Source organism: Oryctolagus cuniculus, chromosome 13 (assembly GCF_051225735.1).
Source record: "Oryctolagus cuniculus isolate XC-2025 breed Fujian yellow rabbit chromosome 13, ASM5122573v1, whole genome shotgun sequence".
NCBI classification, from domain to species: Eukaryota; Metazoa; Chordata; class Mammalia; order Lagomorpha; family Leporidae; genus Oryctolagus; species Oryctolagus cuniculus.
The window spans coordinates 98,450,913-98,474,762 of NC_142879.1; the positions used below are offsets into that span (position 1 = coordinate 98,450,913).

Consider the following 23,850-nt stretch of genomic DNA (forward strand, 5'->3'; position numbering starts at 1 on the left):
GCAGAATGTCTGTTAGAGCAGCACAGTCCCAAACAAACAAAAAAAATGAAGTTAAATTTATCAGTTTGGGGACAGAATTCCTATTCTTTGAAAGCGACAACCACACCATCAGGCCTAGGAAAGATTTCATGGATGAGGAAGAGCGTGATTCTTCCTTTGAAGGTTACATATGAAGGTAAACACAAGGTGCTACAACCAACATATTGAACAAGTTGTCTTGGAAAGCAAGTTTTAATTTAAAAAAAAAGTTTGTATGATTTCAATAGTAGAGGAAACCTGTCTTAAGTGGTTATTAAGTTCAAAAACACTGCTGTATATATTTAACTTGCAGATTTTCTTAAAATGTGTCAAGGTATCACTAAGATGGCACCCAACACCGGTGGCAATACACCATCTACTCAATACAAGGGAGTCCAAGTTGCTTTCCTCCAAAATGGGGAATTGTCAGCATTGAATACCGTGGGGTAGGGACAAATGAGCAACACAGGTAGATACATAATAACCACGGATAATCACAATGGAGAAGAGCCTTTTCAATCCGGGTAAAAAAAAGCTGGAATTCCTTTATATGTATATATACACTCAGGAATACAGGAAACCAAAGAGCAAGCTTTTAAAAAGGCAACATAGTTCCCCCCCAACACCATGAAATTGATGGGGTGTGTGTGGGGAGGTAACCTTTCTTGTGTTGTGACACATTTCGCAAGGGAGTCCCGGGTCGTCCGGTTCTTACTAGGTAACTGCAGCGAAATGTAATGGACCCCGCTGAGGAGCCCCTGAGCGCACCATCACTTGCTGGTAACTTGGAACCATAAACCCCACTGAGGGGGCACGGGTTCTGCATCCGTGCCCGCCAGCGCTTCAGGGACCCAGGGCCTCCAAAGGGGTCTTGGGTGTCCCGGGATGGGTCAGAAGCGGGGGCCGCCACCCAGGACGAAGGGAGAGGCGCACAGGGGCTAGCAATCGTGGTCTCGGCGGCCCGGGCAGGGGAGCCACAGCTGTCCCTGGACGTCTGGGAGGAGTAGGGGTAGCGGTGCGGGGGAACATCTTCAGGGCTGCAGCCGCCGTCCCAGTGGGCGGCGCAGAGGTTGCGATCCTGGGCAGGACTGAGTGTCGGGGGGCGCAGATCCGGTAGGGTTGCCAGACAGAAGTCGCTGCCGCCCAGTGCGGGCCCAGCTGTCCGTAATAAACGGGTATGGTTGCGGGAGGCCCAGATCCGGTCTCTTGGAAACCAAGGTCCGGGACAGCCTCCAACGCCAGACGATCAAGCTGAGGGACCAACCCCAGGGACAACAGTGCCGGGCGTGCAGGCATGCGGGCGTGCGTGGGCCAGAGCCTTCGGTGTGCGTGGGGCGTGGTGTGGCGGCGTGCGCGCACGCGCCAATCACAGGTGCCGCCAGAAGAGTGAGAGCGGAGAGGCCGGGGAAGCGGAGGGGCGGGCCGGGTTCCTAATCCACCCAATCAGGATGCCGCTCCGTCAAGACGTGAGGCTCTCCCGGGCCCCGATCGCCAGTCGGCGGGCCCGGCGGGTGAGTGCGCGAGGGCAGGGCGCGGGGGCGCGCGGGGGTGGGACTTCCTCAGGGCCCCGGAAGTGGGAGCTGTGTGTTCTCATGCGAACGGGAAGGAGCGTTGGGGATCCGGAGTCTCGAGGCTGAGACATTTTCGGGCCCGAAAGGGGAAGAATCCGCTGCCGCCGCCGCAGCCAGCCCGCGCCCGCCCTTCGTCCCTGCGTCCGGCCCGGCCCGGCCGCGCCGCCTCTTCCTGCCGTCTCCCTCCTCGGCTGTCCCCGCGTGTTGCGCGGTCGCCGGGCACCGGGGCTGCGGCGAGGAGCCCGCGGGCGGCCGGTCGGGCGGGGCGGGCGGCGCTGACAGGTGAGCGGGCCTCCCATGGCCACTGGCGAAGCGGCCCAGCTCCCCAGCTTGCGCTCGGACCCGCGCCCGCGCCCGCCTGTCACTGGGCCGCCATCTTCCCGGAGGGACGCGGCCCGCGGCTGGCAGGGCAGGGCCCGGCCGAGGAGGGGAGGACTCGTGTAGGGTCAGGGCCGGGGTCAGGGAGGACGGCGGCCGGTGTCTGGGAGAACCGAGCAGGGCCAGGTCAGGGGAGGGCCAGGGCCTGGGAGGACCAGGGCAGGGCCGGGACCAGGAAGGACCAACGAGACCAGGGCTGGGGTCGGGCAGCACCAGCAGGGCCGAGGCCGGGGAAGAGTTGGCAAGGCCGGAGTTGGAAAGGAATCAATGGAGCCGGAGCCAGGCCAGGCCAAAAGCCCGGCTAGGGCCGGGGTCTGGGCCGGGCAGGGGTCGCTTCCGGGGGCGAGCCCGTTTGGCCTGGCCGGTTCGCTAGTGCAGCCCGAGGAGAAGGGGCTAGGGTCGCGGGCCGCGAGCGCCTCCAGGTCGGGCCAGCCGCGGGGACCCGCAGTGCGGCGGCGGGCCTCGCCCCCTTTGGTCTCGCCGGAGCCCAGGCCGAGCGGCTGCGCTGCTGTCCGGGCAGGGATGGGTCACTAGGGCATCGCATTCCTTTAGAACCAGGAAGTTGGGATCCTGTTGCTCAAGTGTGTGTGCTTGGAATGCTCCCTTTTCCTCTCGATAGAATTGAGCAGAGGCAGGATTTGGAGGATTCAGAAAATAAGTCGATGTGAAGATTCCCCATGCTCGTCAGGGGGCTGGGGTTCAGTCCGCAAAGGAGCAGCTCAGAAGCGTTTGAACACCTGCTTGTCAGTGGTGTCCGATCGGAACTTTTAAAAGAGTTACTCACCCTTTTTTTGGTGCATTGCAACTTCTCATGAATGTAATCGTTCTCCATCATTCTAATGTCAAACATTCTTAAATTTTGGTCAAGATGTAACTTGAGAAAATAACCTGTGGAAAACTATCTGGCAGCAGCTTCTAGCTGTCCTGTTGGCTGATCTTTTGCAATGTGTTTAATAAATCTTTGTTCACTTTTAAAAAAGAAGAAAAGAAGAAAACCTGTCTCTTACCTTGCTTTTGTTTAAGACCTCACTGGCAGCATCCTAACTTGATCATAAAGTGGACATTGAAGTTTTTAATAAAAAGGGATGATTTTCCTTGACTGTGTAGTGCAATTAGTTTGTAAGTATTGACATTGAATGTAATGCTTTTTAATAGAAGTAACAAAATAGCAACTTAAAGGTGAGCATTGTAAGTAAATGTACATTGCCTTCCTTTTTGAAAGTTTGTTTTAGGGTATTCAGCTGCTCTCGTTTTTATTTGTGAGGAATATTTAAAATGCATTTGAAGTTAGTGCTTCGTTGATAATTTGCCAAGACCACAAGCAGGAGAGAAAAGTGATGCTCACTTATCCTTTGGTGGTCAGATAACATATACAATGTGCAATTTCCATACTTCCCCAACCTGCCTGGCTCCCCCTAATTTGCAGTCAGGGGAATTTACAGAAGTTGAAATAAAGTTGTGGCTTTCCAGTTTTTCTCTGTATTTAAGATACAGAGAAGCAATTTTGTAATCGAGCTTCACTTAGGTTTATTTGAGTTATTCAAGTGTTTTCTGAAAGGCATCATCAGATGAACAAGTTTATTATTCAGCCATGAATTTGATTTGTATACTTCCTTTGAAACTTGCATTGGCTAGAAATAAATTTCACCCTGTATTTTGAGACGTTAATGTGATTTGAGTTGACTTATTTACATGAAAGGCAGGCATGACTTTTTATACAATAGAATTTAACTTGGGTTTTCTCATCTTGTAAAAGGAGGATGATGATTGTATCAGCCTCATAGGACTGTTGAAACAAACACTTAGATGTGGTCTGGTTTTGCTAGTTTTATTATTACTAAGTTATAATGTTTAACGTTCTACCTTGTAGCGGTTTTATTAACAGAGTGGTTCCGCCCCCCCCATCCCATCATATGTATCTGAGCAGAGAAAACAAGTTCTGAGCACAATGTATATTTAGAGAAAGGAGTTACATTGTATTTGAGGATCTTCAGAGAGAAAATAGCTGAGAATATGAATACAAAGTTGCTTAGTGCTCATTTTTCCTTGTTATGTAGAAGAGAAAGTATATGGCAGAGAATTTAGGGATAAATTTGACTTTATTTGCTTTTCCTTGAGATTGCCTTTTGAATTTAATGTAATTTCTAAATATACCCACAAATATTTAAATTCTGTGGAAACATATTTTAGTCATTTGCTTTTTATGAAGCAACCCAAACTACTCAAGTGCAAGTTGGCGATCAGGTTGTTAATGGTAATTGTAGGCTGAGCCTTCAGATAGCTGTGATTATTGGACATAGATTTGCCACAGTATTTGCAAGTTTTGTGGTGATAGATAATGTGGTGGATGTTATTAACCAGGAAGTAACTAACCAGCTTCTTTCACTGTTATTTCAAAGAGTCACCCTGGCATTCATATTTTCCATCAAGATAGTGGTAACAAGGATTATAATCCAGGTCCTCCAATTTTAGTAATGCATTATCTTTGTGATGGTCTCTTGAGGTTGTAAAAATGTTATATGTAGAAAGATTTGTTCTTAGTGTTAAAGGTACAAGTTTTAAATATGCTTTCATAATGCATGCTGTGCTCTGGTGAATTTCTCTGAGATTTAAGGAAATTCTCTGCAGATTGATAAATGCATGAAAATATAATAGTATATTTTTGTAATTTCTCCTATAAAACCAACAAAACTTTTTCTAATGGGGAGAAGAAGAAACCACAAACACTGAAGTTGTATTTATAGAAAACACATAGATAAAAATGTGTACTGCTGCAGGGGTTTGCTTGTTTATATACTTTTGTAGACTTCATTTATGTGAAGAGTCCACTTTTTTCCTATGGAGTACAAGTAAATATGGCATTACCTTCTGAGTGGGTTAAACTCACCAGGTTGGAAGTTTAGTTTAATTTAAACTTTTTGGCTCTTAATTATTATTGTTGTTGATATCTTTGGAGCCACTATATTTCCCCTGATGTTATCTTTTATTGGAAAATAATTTTTTATTAGAACATGGAATTATAAGGTAAAAAGACATTAGGTTCTCTTACAAAGAGAAGGAAAATAAATTCCTACTCAGAAAATTTTTTGCCCTTACCATTCTAATGCTTTATTTTTCCTGTGTGTAAATGTCTTCCTTAGAAACAAGGGAAATTGATAATTCAGTTAAGTTCCTTCCCTTCTCTTCCTTGTCCCCTTCCACCTACCCCACGGGCCTTTTGTCCCTTCAGTGCCTTTCAAACTTGTCTTTTCACTATTTTCTGTTGAAACTGTCGTGACTCCTATTTTAATCATGGAGGATTTGATACATTCTTTCATAGTCTTGTTCTTTCTTGGCTGTCCCTCCTTCTGCCTCTGCTAGTGAGGCTTGTTTCAGCGAGTACATTGTAATGAAAATATTTCATGATACCATAAATTTGAACATGTGCTCCTTAATTTGTTAGTGAATGTTTGGTAATCAATGACATGAGACTGTCTTCAGTGAAAATGTTCTTTGTGAAATCTGATGTGTATAAATTTTGACTTAAAAACTTACATTTATGTTCCTGATACAAATATAATATTTTTGTTTACACAAATCATTTTTAGTCACATTATAGCTATACACTGCCTTAAAGTCCTATCCTATTTCTTGGCCCTTTTTAGAAATTGATCAGGGCTACCTTGTGGCATAGTAGCTGGTTGTTGCTTGGGATGCCCTCATATGGGAGCCCTTGTGTTCCAGTCCTGCCTCCGCTTCAGCCCAGCCTTTCTGCTAACCCTCTGAGGCAGCAGGTAGTAGAAGTTAGATCTTGTAGTTATATCCCTGCCACCCATGTGGCAGACCTGGATGGAGTTCCAGGCTCCAGGATTTAGCCTGGCCCAGCCCTGGCTGCTTAAGGCATTTGAGGAGTGAACCAGTAGGTGGAAGGTATTTTTTTCTCTCTCTTTGCTTTTCAAATTAATTAATGAATTTAATTTTTTTTTTTGAAAAAAGAAACTGATTAGGACTGTCCCAGGCTTCTGACTACAGCATGCCTCGCCCTAAGTGACTGTACCTCCTCTGCATCTTCGTTCCCTGTCCCACCTTGAGTTGAACCACTGCTTCTCCTGCCATCATCTTCCCTCCATCACCACCCCCACTCAACCCTCCAACAACCTTTGCTCTTGGAAGTTTTCTTGCCTGTAATTGACTGTCCTCCTTAAAAGTTTAAGCATTTTTATGTAGTTCCTTAACCTGTCCTTAAAAGATATTTCATGAGGTCTCCAGCAATTATTGTCTTAATTGCTGAGGTTCTGCTGCATACTTCTTGGTTTCCATAGCACTCTAAATATACCTTTGTCTTGTTTAGCACATAATTAATATAAGCTCCTTGTGATGAGATCTTTTTATGTTTGGAACCTCTTTGCTCACACTGGGACCTGGTACACTGTAGATGTTTAGTAAAATTAGTTCAGCTAGAAAGATAAAAGCATGCCTAAAAATATCTGCTACTGCAATTTTAGAGAAATTGTTTGCTGATCATGTAAGTGTATTTGCATGCTTCCATAAACAAATATGACAATCTTGGAAAAGGATGCATTGGAAAGTTTCTTCTAGTACATAAAAGTTGTATTTACACAATTTTAACTTTTTTCATAACTACATCTAGTGCATAAAGCATTTTAGATGGAGTAACCTAACTATGTGACCTCTACATTGTCCTGTTTCAGTCTTGAAAATGGGACCCCTTTTGACTGCCTTAAAAATTTCTTTATTTTGCTTAAAATTAAATTATAAACTTAAATTATGTTAATCAAAATCAGTTGCAATCACAATATTGAAAATATATTTTTCAGTGGAATGTTTCTCACTTTTTTATTCCCTGTTACTCACTGCACCAAGGCCTGATATGAGAAGAGAATTTTAACTTATTCAGGTGTTTTCAACAAAACACTGGAATACAAAGGTGAAAAACAGAACTTTTCTGCAAGACTTGTAGTCTAGAAGGAAATGCCATGGTGTGCTTCAAGTCATATTACAATGACATTTAGATACTGACGGTACCTGGGCTTAATGTTTCCTGTGGTCCTGTTACTACAGTTGTATTGATTATAGCTTATCATTTCCAATGCTTGCCTCATTTCCCTCCCTTGCCCTATTTTTCTTCATAATACCTTTCACATTTTAATGTGGCATACAATTGATTTATTTTGTGTGTAGTCTGTCTTCTGTTGTTTGGCTGTACACTCAGGTTGGAGATTTTGTCTGTTTTGTTCATTGATGTGAACCTAGACCTTAGACTAGTAACTGGCGTATAGTATTCACTGAATAATGAATGAATAAATTCCAGGCCTATAGTGATGAGCAAAGGGGATAAATTCCCTTATGTTTTGGAGGCAGGTAGACAATCTTATAATTAAATGGTGAAGTACAGTGTACTAAGAAGTCATGGAACTGGAGTGATGAGGGAGGGCCTTTCGCAGGAAGTTCTGAGTGGAAGGGTTGAAGTGGGATGAGAGAATAGCCTTCTTAGCAAAGAGCATGACATACTCAATGACTCTGAGGTAGGAAGAAACAAAGCATTTTGGAGGAACTAATGTAAACAAGGCTGAAAGAAGGGGAAAGTAGCTGGGAGAAATAGGTTGGGAGCTCCATCTTACATGGCCTGCGAGGTGATGGGTAGGTTGAGAATTTTGCTCTTTATCAGAAGAATATTGGGAAGTAGTTAAAGGGTTTTAAACTGGAGAATTACATGGTCAGAACTGCCTTTCTAAAATGATCCTCTGCCTTATGGAAAGTGGAGTGGAGGAGGCAGGAATGGGTACACACAGATGGGTGTTACTTGGTGGCAAGGTAGAGGGCCCTCTTCCTTCTGGCTTTCACTCTTCATGGTTGAAAAGGCTGAGCCTTAGTCTAAATGAAGAAGAGCTTGCTTGGAACCCCTTTTGCATTACACACATTCATGTGTGTGTTTAAAAAATGCCTTAGTAGTTTTAAAATATGCCTAAAATCTGCTAGCTTTTGTTTATTCCTTTTTTTCCCCTGCTAGCATTTGTTTAAAGTGTATTTATTATTTCAGATTTTATTAAGGCAAGCTAATTAGCTGATTCTTTTTTAGGAACATCTCTGAAAATGGGAACACTTTGTTTTTACATTTCAAAAAGGTTTGTTGTCAGTACTCAAAATAAAGGGATGGAAACCTAATGACTACTTTGATTTACAAGTTTCCTCAGTGATTGTTAATCTGTTTGTGATCATGATAAACATTCTTTTCAAAAACTATCAAGGCCTTTAAACATTTTCTTTAAGCATTTCATGTTATTTTTCTTTCTCTTGGCTAATTACATTATATGGTTATGTTTTGTTGAGATCTTATCTGTGTGATTTCTGCCTTATCAGTCCAGTCAAAGGCTGTGTGTGTGTGTGTGTGTGTGTGAGAGAGAGAGAGAGAGAGAGAGACAGACACTGACTCTACATAGCGGCATATGGTACTTGTAGTCTGTTGCTGTCTATCTTGTTAGTACTCCCCGGTACTCAGAGAAAACCAGTAACCTTGAGGAAGAACACAGAGTTTTTACTGGATTCATAAAGAAGGAAAGTTTAGTTTGGTTATGGAACAGTCATGCTTCTTCCTGAGAGGCCAAACCAGACTCTCAGCCTGGCAAGATGTCTATAGATTACTCTTCCAAAGGAAAAGACAGCATAGTCGGCAGGATTTGAGTGTGCATGGGGGAAACCCTGATGAATTGCTATCCCATTGCCTTAACCACTCAGTCATGACTATGTGGTCAGTAACCTTTAAAAGTGGACTTAAAGTCTTTATGGAAAGCTGCCTTTTAAAGGCTACCTCTTCAGAAAGTTGTTTTTTCTTTTGTTTTTAAAGAGGTAAAAACATTCAAACAGTAGTATTTTTGATGTCATGTGGTGTGTTTCTTGAGTGCTGCATGTGTAGAAGTTGATGTGAAAGTCTTCTTGGGTGAAACTGCCTGTCATGGTTTATGTTTCATATGCCTCAGTGATGGTCGTTGCCAGGCTAGAATGCTTGTTTAGGCTGCTTTTTAGCAGGCCACTTGGATAAGACCATTGTGCGAAGGAGTAACTGCTGAATCAGCAATACAAGTCTTTGCTTCTTCATACCTGAACTATCTAGGGAGGGGAGGGGCCGTTAGTGGAAACCAAGGGATAATGCTTGAAGTTCTGCCACACTCAGTTGCCCTATGTACACATGTCCTTCAGTCTTCTCAGCTTTTCCCATTTCTTTGAATACAGTGATGAACTTTGTCAGAAATCATTAATACTTTTAGGGCATAGTACAGGAATAGTTGACCCTAAATGGTAAAGGACTTGGGGTAGAAAATAGGATTGCTACATAAAACTGCAGAAGCATTCAGACATATAGAATTAAAAATGAATTCTCTGTGACCTGGCAAAACTCCAGTTAAGAGTAACTATTTTCCTGCAGAGTGACTTGGGACTGTAAAGACTGCAAGTTTTGCTATCTTTGAGTCGAGCCCATGGAGACTCTTGGCATACAGTTTATTTATTTTCAAAGATTTAGCTGTTTTTGTCTGAAAGGCAGAATTACAGATAAAGAGGGAGAGATAGATCCTCCGTCCGCTGGCGCACCCCTCAAGTGACCACAACTGCCAGGGCTAGGCCAGGCCAGGCCAAAGCCAGGAGCCTCTGTGGGTCTCCCATGTGGGTGTAGGGGCTCAAGAATTTGGGCTATCCCCCACCACCCTCCCAGATGCATTAGCAGAGAGCTGGATCAGAAGCGGAGCAGCTGAGACCTCAACCTGTGCCCATATGGAATGCCAGCACTGCATGAGGAGGCCCAACTGTCTACGCCACAGTGCCGGCCCCAGTGTACAGTTTATTAAAAATTCACAAAGTGAAAGTGAAGCTTTTTTAAGTTTTATTGGTTTGAAAGGTAGAGTGATACACATACATCCAGAAATGGGGGGAGGGAGAGAGAGAGAGAGAGAGAGAATCGAGAGAGATCTTCCATCTTCTGGTTCACTCCTCAAATGGCCACAACAGCTAGGGCTGGATCAGGCTGATTCCAGGAGCCTTGAACTCCATCCGCGTCTCCCATGTGGGTGGCAGAGACCCAAACACTTGAGCCATCTTCTGCTGCCTTCCAGGTACATTAGCAGGGAGTTGGATTGGAAGAAGAGCAGCCAGGACTCAAACCAGTGTTCTGATGTCAGTATTGCAAGCTGTGGCTTAACCCACTGAGCCACAATACCAGCCCTTCAAAATGTTTTTCACTGTCATTTTGGTGTGTTTCACTGTCATTTTGGTAATTTTGCTCTATTATTTTATATAGTTCTAGAAGATAGTTGTTTTTTTTTTGTTTTTGTTTTTGTTTTTGTTTTTGTTTTTGTTTTTTTGACAGGCAGCGTGGACAATGAGAGGGAAAGACAGAGAGAAAGGTCTTCCTTTGCTGTTGGTTCACCCTCCAATGGCCGTCGTGGCTGGCGCGCTGCGGCCGGCGCACCGCGCTGATCCAATGGCAGGAGCCAGGTGCTTCTCCTGGTCTCCCATGGGGTGCAGGGCCCAAGCACTTGGGCCATCCTCCACTGCACTCCTGGCCACAGCAGAGAGCTGGCCTGGAAGAGGGGCAACCGGGACAGAATCCGGTGCCCCGACCGGGACTAGAACCCGGTGTGCCGGCACCCCAAGGCGGAGGATTAGCCTACTGAGCCACTGCGCCAGCCCCATTTGTTTTTGTTTGAAATTTGATTATTCAAGAAGCAGAGAGACAGCTCTGTTGACTGGCTTACTTCCCAAATGTCTAAAATGGGTAGGACTGGGTGTGGCAAAAGCTGAAGATGAGAGCTTGGAACTCAAACCGGATCTCCTATGTGGGTGGCAGGATCCAGTTACTTTCAGTTATCATGATTGCCTCGAAGGATCTGCATTAACAGGAAGCTGGAGTCAGGACCTGGAGCTAGATATCAAATTCTAGTATTTTGTTGTGGAATGTGGGCATCTTCACTGGCATTTTTTGTTTTATTAAATTCTAAAGGCAGAGAGAGGGAGAGAAGACACAGACAGGGAGAGATCTCCCATCCATAGGTTCATTCCCCAAATGCTGCCAACAACAATCAGGCCAAAGTCAGGTGCCAGGAGCTCAGTCTGGTTCTCACATGAATCATGGTATACTTGAGCCATCACCTGCTGCCTATATTAGCAGGAATCTGAAATTGGGCACAGAGCTGCAAGTTGAACACAGGCACTCCAACAGGAGATGTGCTATCCTAAACAGTGACTTAACTGTTATGCCACTTACCCCTAAACTGGCATCCTAGAGGTGGTGCTGTGGCACAGCAGGTTAAGCTACTGCCTACAGTGCAGGCATCCCATGTGAGTGCCAATTTGAGTCCCAACTACTACACTTCTGATCCAGCTCCCTGCTAATGCACTTGAAAAAGCAGTAGAAGATGGCCCAAGTGTTTGGGTCTCTGCACCCACATAGGAGACCCAGATAAAGCTCTTGGCTACAGCTTGGCCATTTTGGCCATTTGCGGGAGTGAACCAGCATATGGAAGATCTGTCCTCCTTTATCTCTACCTCTTTGTAACTCTGCCTCTCAAATAAGTAAATCTAAAAAAAAAAAAAAAAAAGGCAAACTGGCTTCTTAACCACTGGACTAATAAATTTTTGCCTCTTTACTATTGAGTGTAAGTTTCTTTTTTCAAAATCACATGAGATTACAGCTCTATAAAAATTATAGATTATTTGTTTTCTCAAAGTCATCATATGGCCACTAATTGTATTACTACTAGATGATTTTAAGAACTGGGCAGATAGGGCTGGCATTGTGGCAGAATGGTTAAATTGCTGCCCGTGATGCTGGCATCCTATGTGAGCACTGGTTTAGCTGCTCCACTTCTGATCCAGCTTACTTCTGATGCACCTGGGAAGGTGGCAGAAGACGGCCCAAGTCCTTAAGCCCCTGCCACCCATATGGGAAATGGATGGAGTTCCTGGTTCCTGACTTCAGCCTGGCCCAGCCCTGTTCATTGTGGCCCTTTGAGGAGTGAACCAAGGAATGGAATATCTCTTCTGTTTGTCCATCTGTGTGTGTGTGTGTGTGTGTGTAACTCTTCAAATCAAGTAAGTCATAAAAACACTGGGAAAATAAATGCTAGATTTTTTTTTTTTTGACAGGCAGAGTTAGTGAGAGAGAGACAGAGAAAGGTCTTCCTTTTCTGTTGGTTCACCCTTCAAATGGCTGCTATGGCCAGTGCGCTGTGCCTATCCAAAACCAGGAGCTTCCTCCTGGTCTCCCATGCGGTTGCAGGGCCCAAGTACTTGGGCCATCCTCCACTGCACTCCCAGGCCACAGCAGAGAGCTGGACTGGAAGAGGAGCAACTGGGACAGAATCTGGCACCCCAACTGGGACTAGAACCCAGGGTGCCAGCGCCGCAGGCAGAGGATTAGCCAAGTGAGTCCCGGCACTGGCCAATCCTAGATCTTTTGATTTACAGTTTGGTATGTGTGGGCGTGGTTAGGTAAATTTGCTGTAAAGAATATATTTACCAAGTGTTTAATAATAATTAATATTTAACTGGCCAGAAGAAAGTATAATATTACAGTTGAAGTCTTAAGATTTTAGAGCTCCAGAGACTCAGAAACTGAAACCCACAGAGGTCAAGTTCCTTATAAATACGGACAAGTACTTGGTGCAGAGCTAGGGCTGTAAATGGTCTCCTAAGTCCGGTATCCCATTGCACTGTGTTTACAGAACTTAGGACACTTCCAAGGCATACCCTCCACAGTGGGACTTCAAAAGAAATACTAACATTGATGAGAGCATTAACTTTGTGTATGTTATAGGGTTTTAAGGAAGCATTTTGATATTCTAAAGCAGATTCTCTGTTTTTAAAACATTGATTTATTTGAAAGAATGACAGGAAGAAAGGGAGGAGGAAAGGGAGGGAGAGAAGGATTGATCAGTCTTCTGTGTGCTGGTGCTGGCTCACTCCCAGATGCCTGCAACAATCAGGGCTGGGTCAGGTCAGGCCCAAGTCAGGAGCCAGGAACTATATCCTGGTCTCCCACATGGGTGGCAGGGACTCGAGTACATGAGCCATCATCTGCCTCCCAGGGAGCACATTAGCAGAAAGCTGAATCATAAAGTAGAGCTTGGGACTCTGTCCCAGGCACTCCCATATTGGATGCTGGTGTCAATACCCAACCCCAAACAGATTTTAAAGCAGCTGTTATACTGCATTTTTTCAGTGAGTGAAGTAATGTATTGACTAATGATTGGGATATGTTTCAAGAAGTGTGTCAAGTGCATTGTTTTGTTCTGTGAATTTCATGGGAATACTTTTTACAAACCTAGATGGTATAGGTCAGTCGCTTGAAGCCTCTTGACGCAGTCAGGAGACAAAGTAAATACAAGCTGTGTGAGCCTGCTGTCAGTATAGCATAACATACTCTTTTACAGTATACTTTTTTTGATTAGTGGGAGCACACTCTAATGATAGAAAACATAATTGCAAATGCATAGACCAGTAATAGCTTATTGTTATCTGGTATTGTGTAGTATACATTATCATATGTGTTATACTTTTAGGTGACAGGCAGCACCGTAGGTTGGTTTGTACCAAAATCACCACAAGCATTGAAGTCATACATTGTGCTGTGACATTATGACACCATGTTATGATAGCTACAGCATCACTGATAGGAATTTTTCTGCTCTGTTATAATCCAGTGAGACCACTGTCATATTTGTGGCATGTTGTTGACTGAAATGTCATTATATGACAAATGACTATTTATTACAGGAAAAGTAAAGGTTTTGTCATTTTGGATAATCCATTAACCTTTTTTATGTAAAGGTTTATTTTATTTATTTGAAAGACAAGAGTTATAGAGAGAGGTAGAGACAAGGAGAAGTCTTTCATCTGCTGGTTCACTCCGCAAATGGCTGCAGCGGCTGGAGCTGAGCTGATCTGAAGCCAGGAGCTTTCTCCAGGCCTCCCGTATGGTGCAGGGGCTCAAGGACTTGGGCCATCTTCTACTGCTTTCCCAGTCTTTAGCAGAGAGCTGGATCAGAAATGGAGCAGCCAGGACTGAACCAGCAACAATGTGGGATGCCAGCACTGCAGGTGGCAGCTTTACCTGCTATACCACAGCACCAGCCCCAGTCTGGGGCTTTTAACCTGCTGCGCCACAGCACCAACCCCCTCCCCACCCCCATTAACCTTAAAGAGGGAAGTGCTGATAGGCATTCTAATTACCATCCTTCAGTTTATATGAAACTTGCTTACAGGTTAATCTTTTTTTTTTTTTTTTTTTTTGAATTATTTATTTGACAGATAGAGTTAGACAGTGAGAGAGACAGAGAGAAAGCTCTTCCTTCCATTGGTTCATCCCCCAAATGGCCACTATGGCCAGATCTACGCCGATCTGAAGCCAGGAGCCAAATGCCTCCTCCTGGTCTCCCATTCGGGTACAGGGGCCTAAGCACTTGGACCATCCTCCACTGCCTTCCTGGGCCACAGCAAAGAGCTGGACTGGAAGAGGAGCAACCGGGACTAGAACCCTGCACCCATATGGGATGTCGGCGCTGCAGCCATGTGAGCCACAGTGCCGGCCCCTACAGGTTAATCTTTGAAATGTAGTCTTAGAGAAATTCATTTACATTTAATAGTATTCTTAGAGCGTTCAGACAGTTCATTTCAATATTCCTGCTGCTAACATGGGTCCATGTTGAGTGTTGGGATTCTGATGTCAGTACCTGTATTTCTTTTCTTTCTTTCTTTCTTTTTCTTTTTCTTTTTCTTTAAAGATTTATTTATCAGGGCCGGCACTGTGGTGTAGCAGATAGGGCTGCCCATTTGGATATTAGTTCGAGTCCCAGCTGCTCCACTTCACAATCCAGCTCTTTAAAAAAAAAAAAAAAGATGTATTTATTATTTATTTGAAAGTCAGAGTCACACTAAAGGAGAGAGGTCTTCTATCTACTGATTCACTCCCTGGATGGCTACAATGGTCAGAGCTGACTCGATCAGAAGCTAGGACCCAGAAGCTTCTTCCCGGTCTCCCACGTGGGTGTAGGGGCCTATGGCCTTGGGCTATCTTCTGCTTTCCCAGGCCACTGCAGAGAGCTGGATCAAAAGTGGAGCAGCCAGGACTCCAGCCAGCATCTATGTGGGGTGCTGACATTGTAGGTGGCAGCTCTACCTGCTGTGCTGCAATGTTGTCGCATTTATTATATTTCAACATTAAATAGTGTACAGTGTCAACTTGAAGACCTGAAAGTAAATGCAGTTATAATATTTGAAGATTGTAGTTTGATGCTGTGCTTGGAGTGGGTAGCTGTGACTTTCTGAGCAGTTTGGTATTTAAGAGCTTCTCCAGACCTGGCTTTTGGCTCTCTAGTAGTTGTCATGCTAGGTGTTTTTAAGCAGTGTCATGTGCCAGGCATGATGCTATCTGCTTTAGATGCCACTGATGAAGTAAAAGGCAAGTGAGTATGCATCCTGCCACCGTTTGGTAAGTGGGGAGTCAGATTCCTCTTAACTCTTGAGATACTTCAGCCAGTTGAACCTTGAACTCTGAATTAACATTGGAATTTTTTTGCATATGCTTGTTTTCCCAGTGAAAGGATTCATAACTTTCTACAGATTTTTCCAAAGGATTTTTTAAGTTCTCCCTTCAGTGCAGAAAATATTTTAGTATATGGTTACTATTTAGGAATTTCTTTAATGATTTGTTGTTGCTGTTTTGATAATTAAATTAGATTTTAAAATATCAGCATCACTTTTTATTTAACCATGTTTAGAACCTTTATTGCCCTTTTCCCATGCTAACTCATCATTTGGAATATGCAGCAACAGAGGCTTTTACTTGAAATTAATGAATTATTTTAAGTGCCAGAGAATTCTTCGCACATTTGTTGACATAGAAGAAGAAACTCTTAAACATAAGTTAAATGTGATTCTTCTCTATTACATTCCTGCCCTCCCAGTGATGAAACTTTGTAAAAAAAAAAAAAAATTAAGTCTGGCATTGTGGCATAGCAGATAAAGCCACTGCCTGCAACGCCAGCATCCCATATGGGCACTGGTTCATGTTTCAGCTGCTCTGCTTCTAATTCAGCTTCTTCCTAATGAACTGGAAAAAGCATCAGCAGATGGCCCAAGACCCTGGGTCCCTACCTCCCACTTCTGCCTGCCCCAGTGCAGGCTCTTCTGGCTAGCTGGGCAGTGACAGTTCAGGGAAGATCTCATTCTTGCTCTTGCTTTCTCTCCATCTCTCTCCCGCTTTCTCTCCATCTCTCTCCCGCTTTCTCTCCATCTCTCCCTTTCTCTAACTCTGACTTTCAAAATAAATTTTTTAAAATTTATTTGAATTTATTTGAAAGAGTTACAGAGAGGGTAGAGACAGAGATCTTCCATCTGCTAGTTTACTCCCAAATGGCTGCAACAGCTGGCGCTGAGCCAATCTGAAGCCAGGAGCCAGGAGCTTCCTCTGAGTCTCCTACAGTGGTTGCAGGGGCCCAAGGACTTGGGCCATCCTCCTCTGCCTTCTCAGGTGCACCAGCAGGAAGGTGGATCAGAAGTGGAGCAGCTGAGACTCGAACCTGTGCTCACATGGGATGCTGGCACTGCAGGCTAGAGCTTTAACCCACTGCACCACAGCACCAGCCCCCAAAATAAATCTTTAAAAATAAATATTTCATGAGCAGGCATTGTGGCACAGTGAGCTAACCTGCCACCTGTAACTTTGCTATCCCATATCAGCACAGATTTGAGTTCCTGGCTGTTCTGCTTCCTATCCAGTTCCCTGCTAATGTGCCTGGAAAAACAATGGAGGATGACTCAAGTGCTTGGGCCCCTGCAACCCATATGAGAGGCTTAGGTGGAGCTCCGAGATCCTGGATTTGTCTGACCCAGTCCCAGGTGTTGTGGCCATTGGGGAGTGATCTAGCAAGTGTAAGATCTTTCTTCTCCCCACCTAGTAAATCTGCTTTTTAAATAAATAAATATTTTAACAAAATTTGAGTGGGGAGGAGAGCTCCTACATTTCCTGGCTTTTCAAATGTCTATAATAGCCACGTCTGGGCCAGACAAAAGCTGGGAGTCTGGAACACAGTCCAAGTCCCCATGTGGGTGGTAGGAACCCAGTTACTTGGGCTATTACTGCAACCTTTCAGTGTCTACATTAGCAAGAAGTTAGAATCAGAAATGGGAGGTAGGCATCAAACCCAGGCATATCAATAAGGGATATATACATCTCAACCAGCCTTTCAACTACTAGAGAAACATTTGTCCTGATGAAACTTTTTTTCTAAGGTTTGTTTATTGTGGCTGGTGCTGTGGAATAGTGGATAAAGCTGCTGCCTGCAGTGCTGGCATCACATATGGGTGCTGGTTCAAGACCCAGCTGCTCCACTTCTGATCCAGCTCTATCCTATGGCCTGGGAGAGTGGTGGAAGATGGCCCAAGTGCCTGGACCCAGCACTTGTGTGGGAGACCCAGAATAAGCTCCAGACTCCTAGCTTTAGGTCAGCCCAGCTTTGGCTGTTGGCAGCCATTTGGGGAGTGAACCAGTGGATGGAAGACCTCTCTCTCTGCCTGTGACTGTGACTTTCAAATAAATACACTTGTTTAAAAAATTTATTTATTAATTTGAAAGGCAGGATCACAGAGAGAGGGAGAGAAAGATCCATCCACTGGTTCACTCCCCAAATGGCTGCAATGGCTGGGGCTGAGCCAGGCTGAAGCCAGGAGCTTCATCCAGGTCTTCCATGTGGGTTCAGGAGCCTAAGCACTTGGGCCATCTTCTGTTTTCCCAGGTGCATTAGCAAGGAGCTGGATCAGAAGTGGAGCAGTGGGGACTGGAACCAATGTCCATATAGGATGCTAGCATCTCAGGGTGGCTGCTTAATCTGCTAGACCACAACACTGGCCCCCTGAGGAAACTTTTGAATGGATGAAATGATGATAATTTGTTGTGCTATATTCCTGAATATAAAGGGTTTTTGAGAGCACAGAGAACACTCAGTTCAGAATTTGTCAGAGGTTGTGGGGAATAACATCTCAGTAGCTGTGTTTATTTTCACTTGCCATTCAGGCAGGATATCAGAAGGTTTCAGCTAAGAAATGATTAGATGATGAATCTCATGCTTTAGGAATCTCATGTCTAGAATTCGATGGCATTTGGGGAGATGAGAAAAAGGGAGATTATTTACAAAGTTGGGATAGTAATTCAGTTCAAAGGTGGTTATCAGTTTTTTTGTTTTAAATTGGAAGAGGTTGGGAATGGCTTTTTAAAAAGTGATAATAGGAGTCTGTAGTGTCATACAAGGGTTCGCTAGACATTAGTTTAGATACTTGGACTGAAATTTGGCATGCAGCTGTGACTGTATGAAGCCATGAAAATATGAAAGCATAACTCCAATGAGACAGTGTAGTAAAAGCTCCTTCATCACATGGTCCCTTAATTCTGTCACAAGATTGGACACTTTGTTCCTGTGAAACCTGGGATACCTATGGAATGGTCAAAGCTGTGGCTGGTAGACTTGTCTTGAGTGTCTTTCTTCCTATTCTTCCTATCGGTTGGTTGTATGCTTACCAAAGCTGAGTCAGTTTGCTCCAAAATTTGTTCATGTCAGTTATACTCATTGGTGCAATTATATAAACCAGTATTATATAAGTCACAATAGCTAGAAGAGAGCTTTTGAATGTTCTCACCACAGGAAATGATAAATGTCTGAGAAGGTGGATAAGTTAATAAAATAAAATGCAAAAACAGTTATTCATTTAAAAACTTGAGAGTGTCTCAGAATTAAAGAAAACTGATGAATTAGGTATATGGAAGGATGATGAGAGACTGAAAAAGTCATTCCAGAAGCATTGTATCATGCAGATTATTTTTCAGCTAGCTCAGTTGTACTTTATTTAAGAGTTGTTTATTTGAAAGAGTTACGTGGGGGGGGGGGGGTCTTCTTTCCACTGGTTCAGTCCCTGATTGGCCGCAATGGCCAGAGCTGCACCAATCCGGAGCCAGGAGCTTCTTCCAGGTCTTCCATGTGCGTACAGGGACCCAAGGACTTGGGCCATCTTCTACTGCTTTCCCAGGCCATAGCAGAGAGCTGGATCAAAAATGGAGTGGCTGGGTCTCATACTTGCACTCATATGGGATGCCAGGTGCCACGGCTTTACCGCTACACTACAGTGCCAGCCCCTTCAGTTGTACTTTAAAGAAACAAAGTGAAAATCTCAGATAATACATTGTGATTGTGGTTTGTGGGAGAAAGTGGCAGGGCTGAGTCAAAAAAAAAAAAAAAAAAAAAAAAGCCCAAGTGAGGGAACATGACTAGATATTCAGATATTAACTTTTATAGTTGCCTCTTTATGTTACTTTGTTACTTTTTATATTTTCTTCCAGTTGTATAGGGCAAGAGAACTTTTACTTTTTTTTTTTTTTTTTTTTTTTTTAATGCAGAGGAAGAGTGGTCAAGGGAGGTAGAGAAAGAATGGCTAAGGAAACAGAGGTAGAATTGCACAGGACTGTAGAGAAACAGTGGGTTTCAGATAGAGGGCTCAGTCCTATCATGCTGAGAGATTCATTCCTTTGGCAGTAAGCAGGAGTCTGGTGAACTTGGAAGGAACTTTTTTAGTGGGGTTGAAGGCAGAAACAGTCTTGGAAGGTATATGTTAGGCTACCTCCTGAAAGGGCGTCCTGTCAGGGTCAGTGCCCAGCCCCTTGTGGTTTTGTCCTCTGTGCATCTTTCCCTGCTTTGTTTCTATCTCTTTCACTTTGTGTGTAGTTGGGTAGTGGGTGGGTCGGGGGTTGTTTGTTTTGATACTGTAGGATTTAATAGGGATCTTGGGGGGAATATTAAACAGCTCTGGGAGGTACACAGCAAGAAGGTATTGTATCGGCCGGCGCCACGGCTCACATGGCTAATCCTCCGCCTGCGGTGCCAACACCTAGGTTCTAGTCCCGGTTGGGGCACCGGATTCTGTCCCAGTTGCTCCTTTTCCAGTCCAGCTCTCTGCTGTGGCCCGGGAAGGCAGTGGAGGATGGCCCGAATGCTTGGGCCCTGCACCCGCATGGGAGACCAGGAAGAAGCACCTGGCTCCTGGCTTCGGATTGGCACAGCGCGCCGGCCATGGCAGCCATTTGTGGGGTGAACCAAGGGAAAAAGGAAGACCTTTCTCTCTGTCTCTCACTCTCAACTCTGCCTGTCAAAAAAAAAAAAAAAAAAAAAAAAGTATTGTATCTATATGATGAATGTGGAAACTGAAACCTAAAGGGATACACCTAATTTCTTTTTCTTTTTTTTTTTTTTTAATTTATTTGACAGATAGAGTTAGAGAGAGAGACAGAGAGAAAGGTCTTCCTTCCATTGGTTCACCTCCCAAATGGCCGCCATGGCCGGAGCTATGCCATTCTAAAGCCAGGAGCCAGGTGCTTCCTCCTGGTCTCCCATGCAGGTGCAGGGACCCAAGCACTTGGGCCATCCTCCACTGCCTTCTCGGGCCACAGCAGAGAGCTGGACTGGAAGAGGAGCAACCGGGACAGAATCCAGCACCCATATTGCATGCTGGCGCCTCAGGTGGAGGATTAACCAAGTGAACCACTGCAATGGCCCCTGGGATACACCTAATTTCCATAATATCTCAATTAAATAACAAAACCAGGACTCAGGTGTACCTCTTCAGAAAGGATTCATGCAATCATTCATTTGATAAACCATGACTGACCACCTGTTAAGTTCTTACTGCCACTTGGGTGCTGGAGGTGCAACTGTTGTTTAAAATGATGTCACTTAGACCTATAATTTCCTAGTGTAAGGAGAAAGGGTAACACTAAATGCAATATATTGAAAATTGGTTAGCACAGAATATTATAGTACATTATGTATAACAGAACAGAAGAATACTAGAAGCAGTAGACCCAAAAACAAGTAATCCTCAGGACATAGAAGCAGTTCATGTTGCACAGCAGATCAAGCTGCGCCTGCAATCCTGGCTGCTCCATCTCCAATCCAGTCCCTGCTAATGCACTTGGGAGAGCAACGGAAGATGGCCTAGATGTTCAGGCCCCTGCTGCACATGTGGCAGACCCATTTGAAGCTCCTGGTTCCTGGCTGCAGCTAAGCTTAGCCCTGATTGTTGCAGCTGTCTGAGGAGTGAACCAGCAGGTGGAAGATTGATCTCTCTCTGCCCCCTTGTCTCTCCCTTTCTAACTCTCAATGCAAATAAATAATTTGTTTAAAATTGAAAAAAATTTTATTTGAAAAGTAAAGTGAGAGGAGAGAGAGAGAGAGAGAGAATGAGAATGAGAATATCACTCATCTACTTGGTCACTCCCTAAGTGGTCACAACAATCAGGGCTGTGCTAGGCCAATGCCAGGATCTCTAGCTGGGTCTGGCATGTGGGTGCAGGGGCCCAAGTACTTGACCCACCATCTGCTTTGCTAGGCACATTAACAGGAAGCAGTATCGTAAGTAGAGCAGCTGGAACTTGAACTGGCACTCTGGATACAGGAAGCCAGTGTTGCAAGTTGTGGCCTAACCCTCTCTGTCACAACTGGTCCCTCACTTTGTGTCTTTTGAGGTAGAATAGGCTTGGGCATATTTAAGCAGAGACACGCAGGAACCAGAAAATGAGAGATTAGAAGTTAGTAGTGACAGAAGAGCAGAGAGAATGGGATACAGACCATAGAAAGAAGGATTAATGTTGGCTGTTGGATGGGACCGATCCTTTTTTTTTTTTTTTTTTTTTTTTTTTTTAATAAAAAGATTTATTTAAGTGACAGAGATCATCCACCATAAGGGATGCTGGCACATCATCAGGCAATGGTTTAACCTGTGCCACAGCACCAGCTCCAAATTTAGTATTCTTAATAGACATTTTTTGCACTTCAGTGAAAGGGAAATATTCCATAACAGTTATAATCCTGTATAGTTCTTAAGAGTCATACCTCACAGGGTACCCAAATATAGCCTGGACACAAAGAGAACTAATGGAAATTTCACAAAATACTTTTTCCTCAGTTTTTACATCAGAAAGGATTGGTGGAAACAAACAAAAATTGGTTTTGGGGCTGGTGTCCTGGTATAATGGGTAAAGCCACTGCCTGCAATGCCAGCATCCCATATGGATGGTGGTTTATGTCCCAGTTGCACCACTTCCTATCCAGCTCCCTGATAATAGCCTGGGAAAGCAGCAGAGGGTAGCCCAAGTGCTCAGACCACTGCTAACCTTGTGGGAGACACAGATGAAGCTCCTGGCTCCTGGCTTCAGTCTGACTCAGCCCTGGCCAGTGAGGCCATTTGGGGAGTGAAGCAGTGGATGGAAGAACTCTCTCTGTGTCTCTTCCTCTCTCTATGTAACTCTGTGTTTTCAAATAAATAAATCTTTTTTTTTTTTTTAAATACTAAATTCAAGAAAAGAAGCCAATACATTAATATATATCTTGAAATAAAATTTTTGAAGATTTATTTATTTATTTGAAAGAGTTACACAGAGAAAGGAGAGGCGGAGAGAGACAGAGAGGTCTAACATCCATGGTTCACTCCTCAATTGGCCACAGTGGCCGGAGCTGCGCCCATCCAAAGCCAGGAGCCAGGAGCTTCTTCGGGTCTCCCATGTGGGTGCAGGGGCCCAAGGACTTGGGCCATCTCCACTGCTTTCCCAGGCCACAACAGAGAGCTGGATTGGAAGTGGAGCAGCTGGGTCTCGAACCGGCGCCTATATGGGATGCTGGTGCTTCAGGCCAGTGTGTTAACCCACTGCGCCACAGTGCCAGCCCAAGAATTTTACTTTATCATTAGTTAAAATGCTGTTAAGTGGCTATTAATTGTTAAAGAAGGTGATTTGTATGTTCAGATAATAAGACTTTAGGGAATAACTATAGGGCTTTATAAGAACTGGAGGAAGACAAGTTGCCATTTTTTTATATCTACTTTGTCATCATCAAACAGCTGTTTGCTACTTTAGAACTCTTGTAGATTCTTCTAAATTTTTTGATAGCTTGTTGATTTTTCTCTGCCTTTCATTACAAATTCAAGATACTTTTATTTAAAGATTTATTTGTTATTTGAAAGGCAGAGCAACAGAGAGAGAGGCAGAGACAGATCATCCATCCCCTGGTTTACTACCCACAAGGCCACAACAGGCGGGGCTGGGCTAGGCTGAAGCCAGGTGCTTGGAGCTCCACATGGATCTCCCAGGAGGCTGGCTGGAGCCCTGATGTGGATAACCACTCCATTTCTTTTAATGTAGCATACTTGAAGATGTGATTGTAGTACTTTAAGAAATTGGTCTTTCTATAGGAAAAAAGTGAAAACATTCTCTGTAAGTAAACATTTTTTAAAAGATTTATTTATTTGAAAGAGTTACACAGAAAGAGGAGAGGCAGAGAGAAATAGAGAGGTCTTCTACCCACTGGTTTACTCCCTAGTTGGTTGCAATGGCTGGAGCTGTGACAATCCAAAGCCAGGAGTCAGGAGCTTCTTCAGGGTCTCCCACGTGGGTGCAGGGACCCAAGGACTTGGGCCATCTTCTACTGCTTTCCCAGGTCATAGCAGAGAGCTGGATCAGAAGTGGGTAGCTGGGACTTGAATCCCATGTATGATGCCAGCACTGCAGGCCAGGGTGTTAACCCGGTGCACCAGCCTCAGTAAATATCTATCTATCTATCTATCTATCTATCTTTCTCTCTCTCTCTCTCTCTCTCTCTCTCTCTCTCTCTCTCTCTCTCTCTCTTTCACAGGCAGAGTGGACAGAGAGAAAGAAAGGTCTTCCATTGCCATTGGTTCACCCTCCAATGGCCACCACGGCTGCTGTGCTGCGGCCCGCGCACCGCGCTGATCCGATGGCAGGAGCCAGGTGCTTCTCCTGGTCTCCCATGGGGTGCAGGGCCCAAGCACTTGGGCC

At 44.4% G+C, this 23,850-nt stretch overlaps 1 protein-coding gene across 6 annotated transcripts in view; it reads left to right on the forward strand.

Annotated features, from left to right (window-relative positions):
- Positions 1-1,379: 1,379 nt before the first annotated feature.
- The window catches only part of LARP4B (La ribonucleoprotein 4B), a 108,614-nt gene continuing 86,143 nt past the window's right edge, over positions 1,380-23,850 (forward strand). For 3 of the 6 annotated variants that reach the window (XM_089311830.1, XM_089311827.1, XM_089311831.1), the window contains exon 1: positions 1,381-1,529. In XM_089311830.1, the coding sequence (XP_089167956.1) occupies positions 1,467-1,529 (63 nt within the window). In that variant the 5' untranslated portion in view covers positions 1,381-1,466. Of the gene's footprint in view, positions 1,530-1,593; positions 1,872-23,850 lie in introns of those variants that run through there. The other 3 variants (XM_089311828.1, XM_051835914.3, XM_089311829.1) reach the window with 2 other exon arrangements.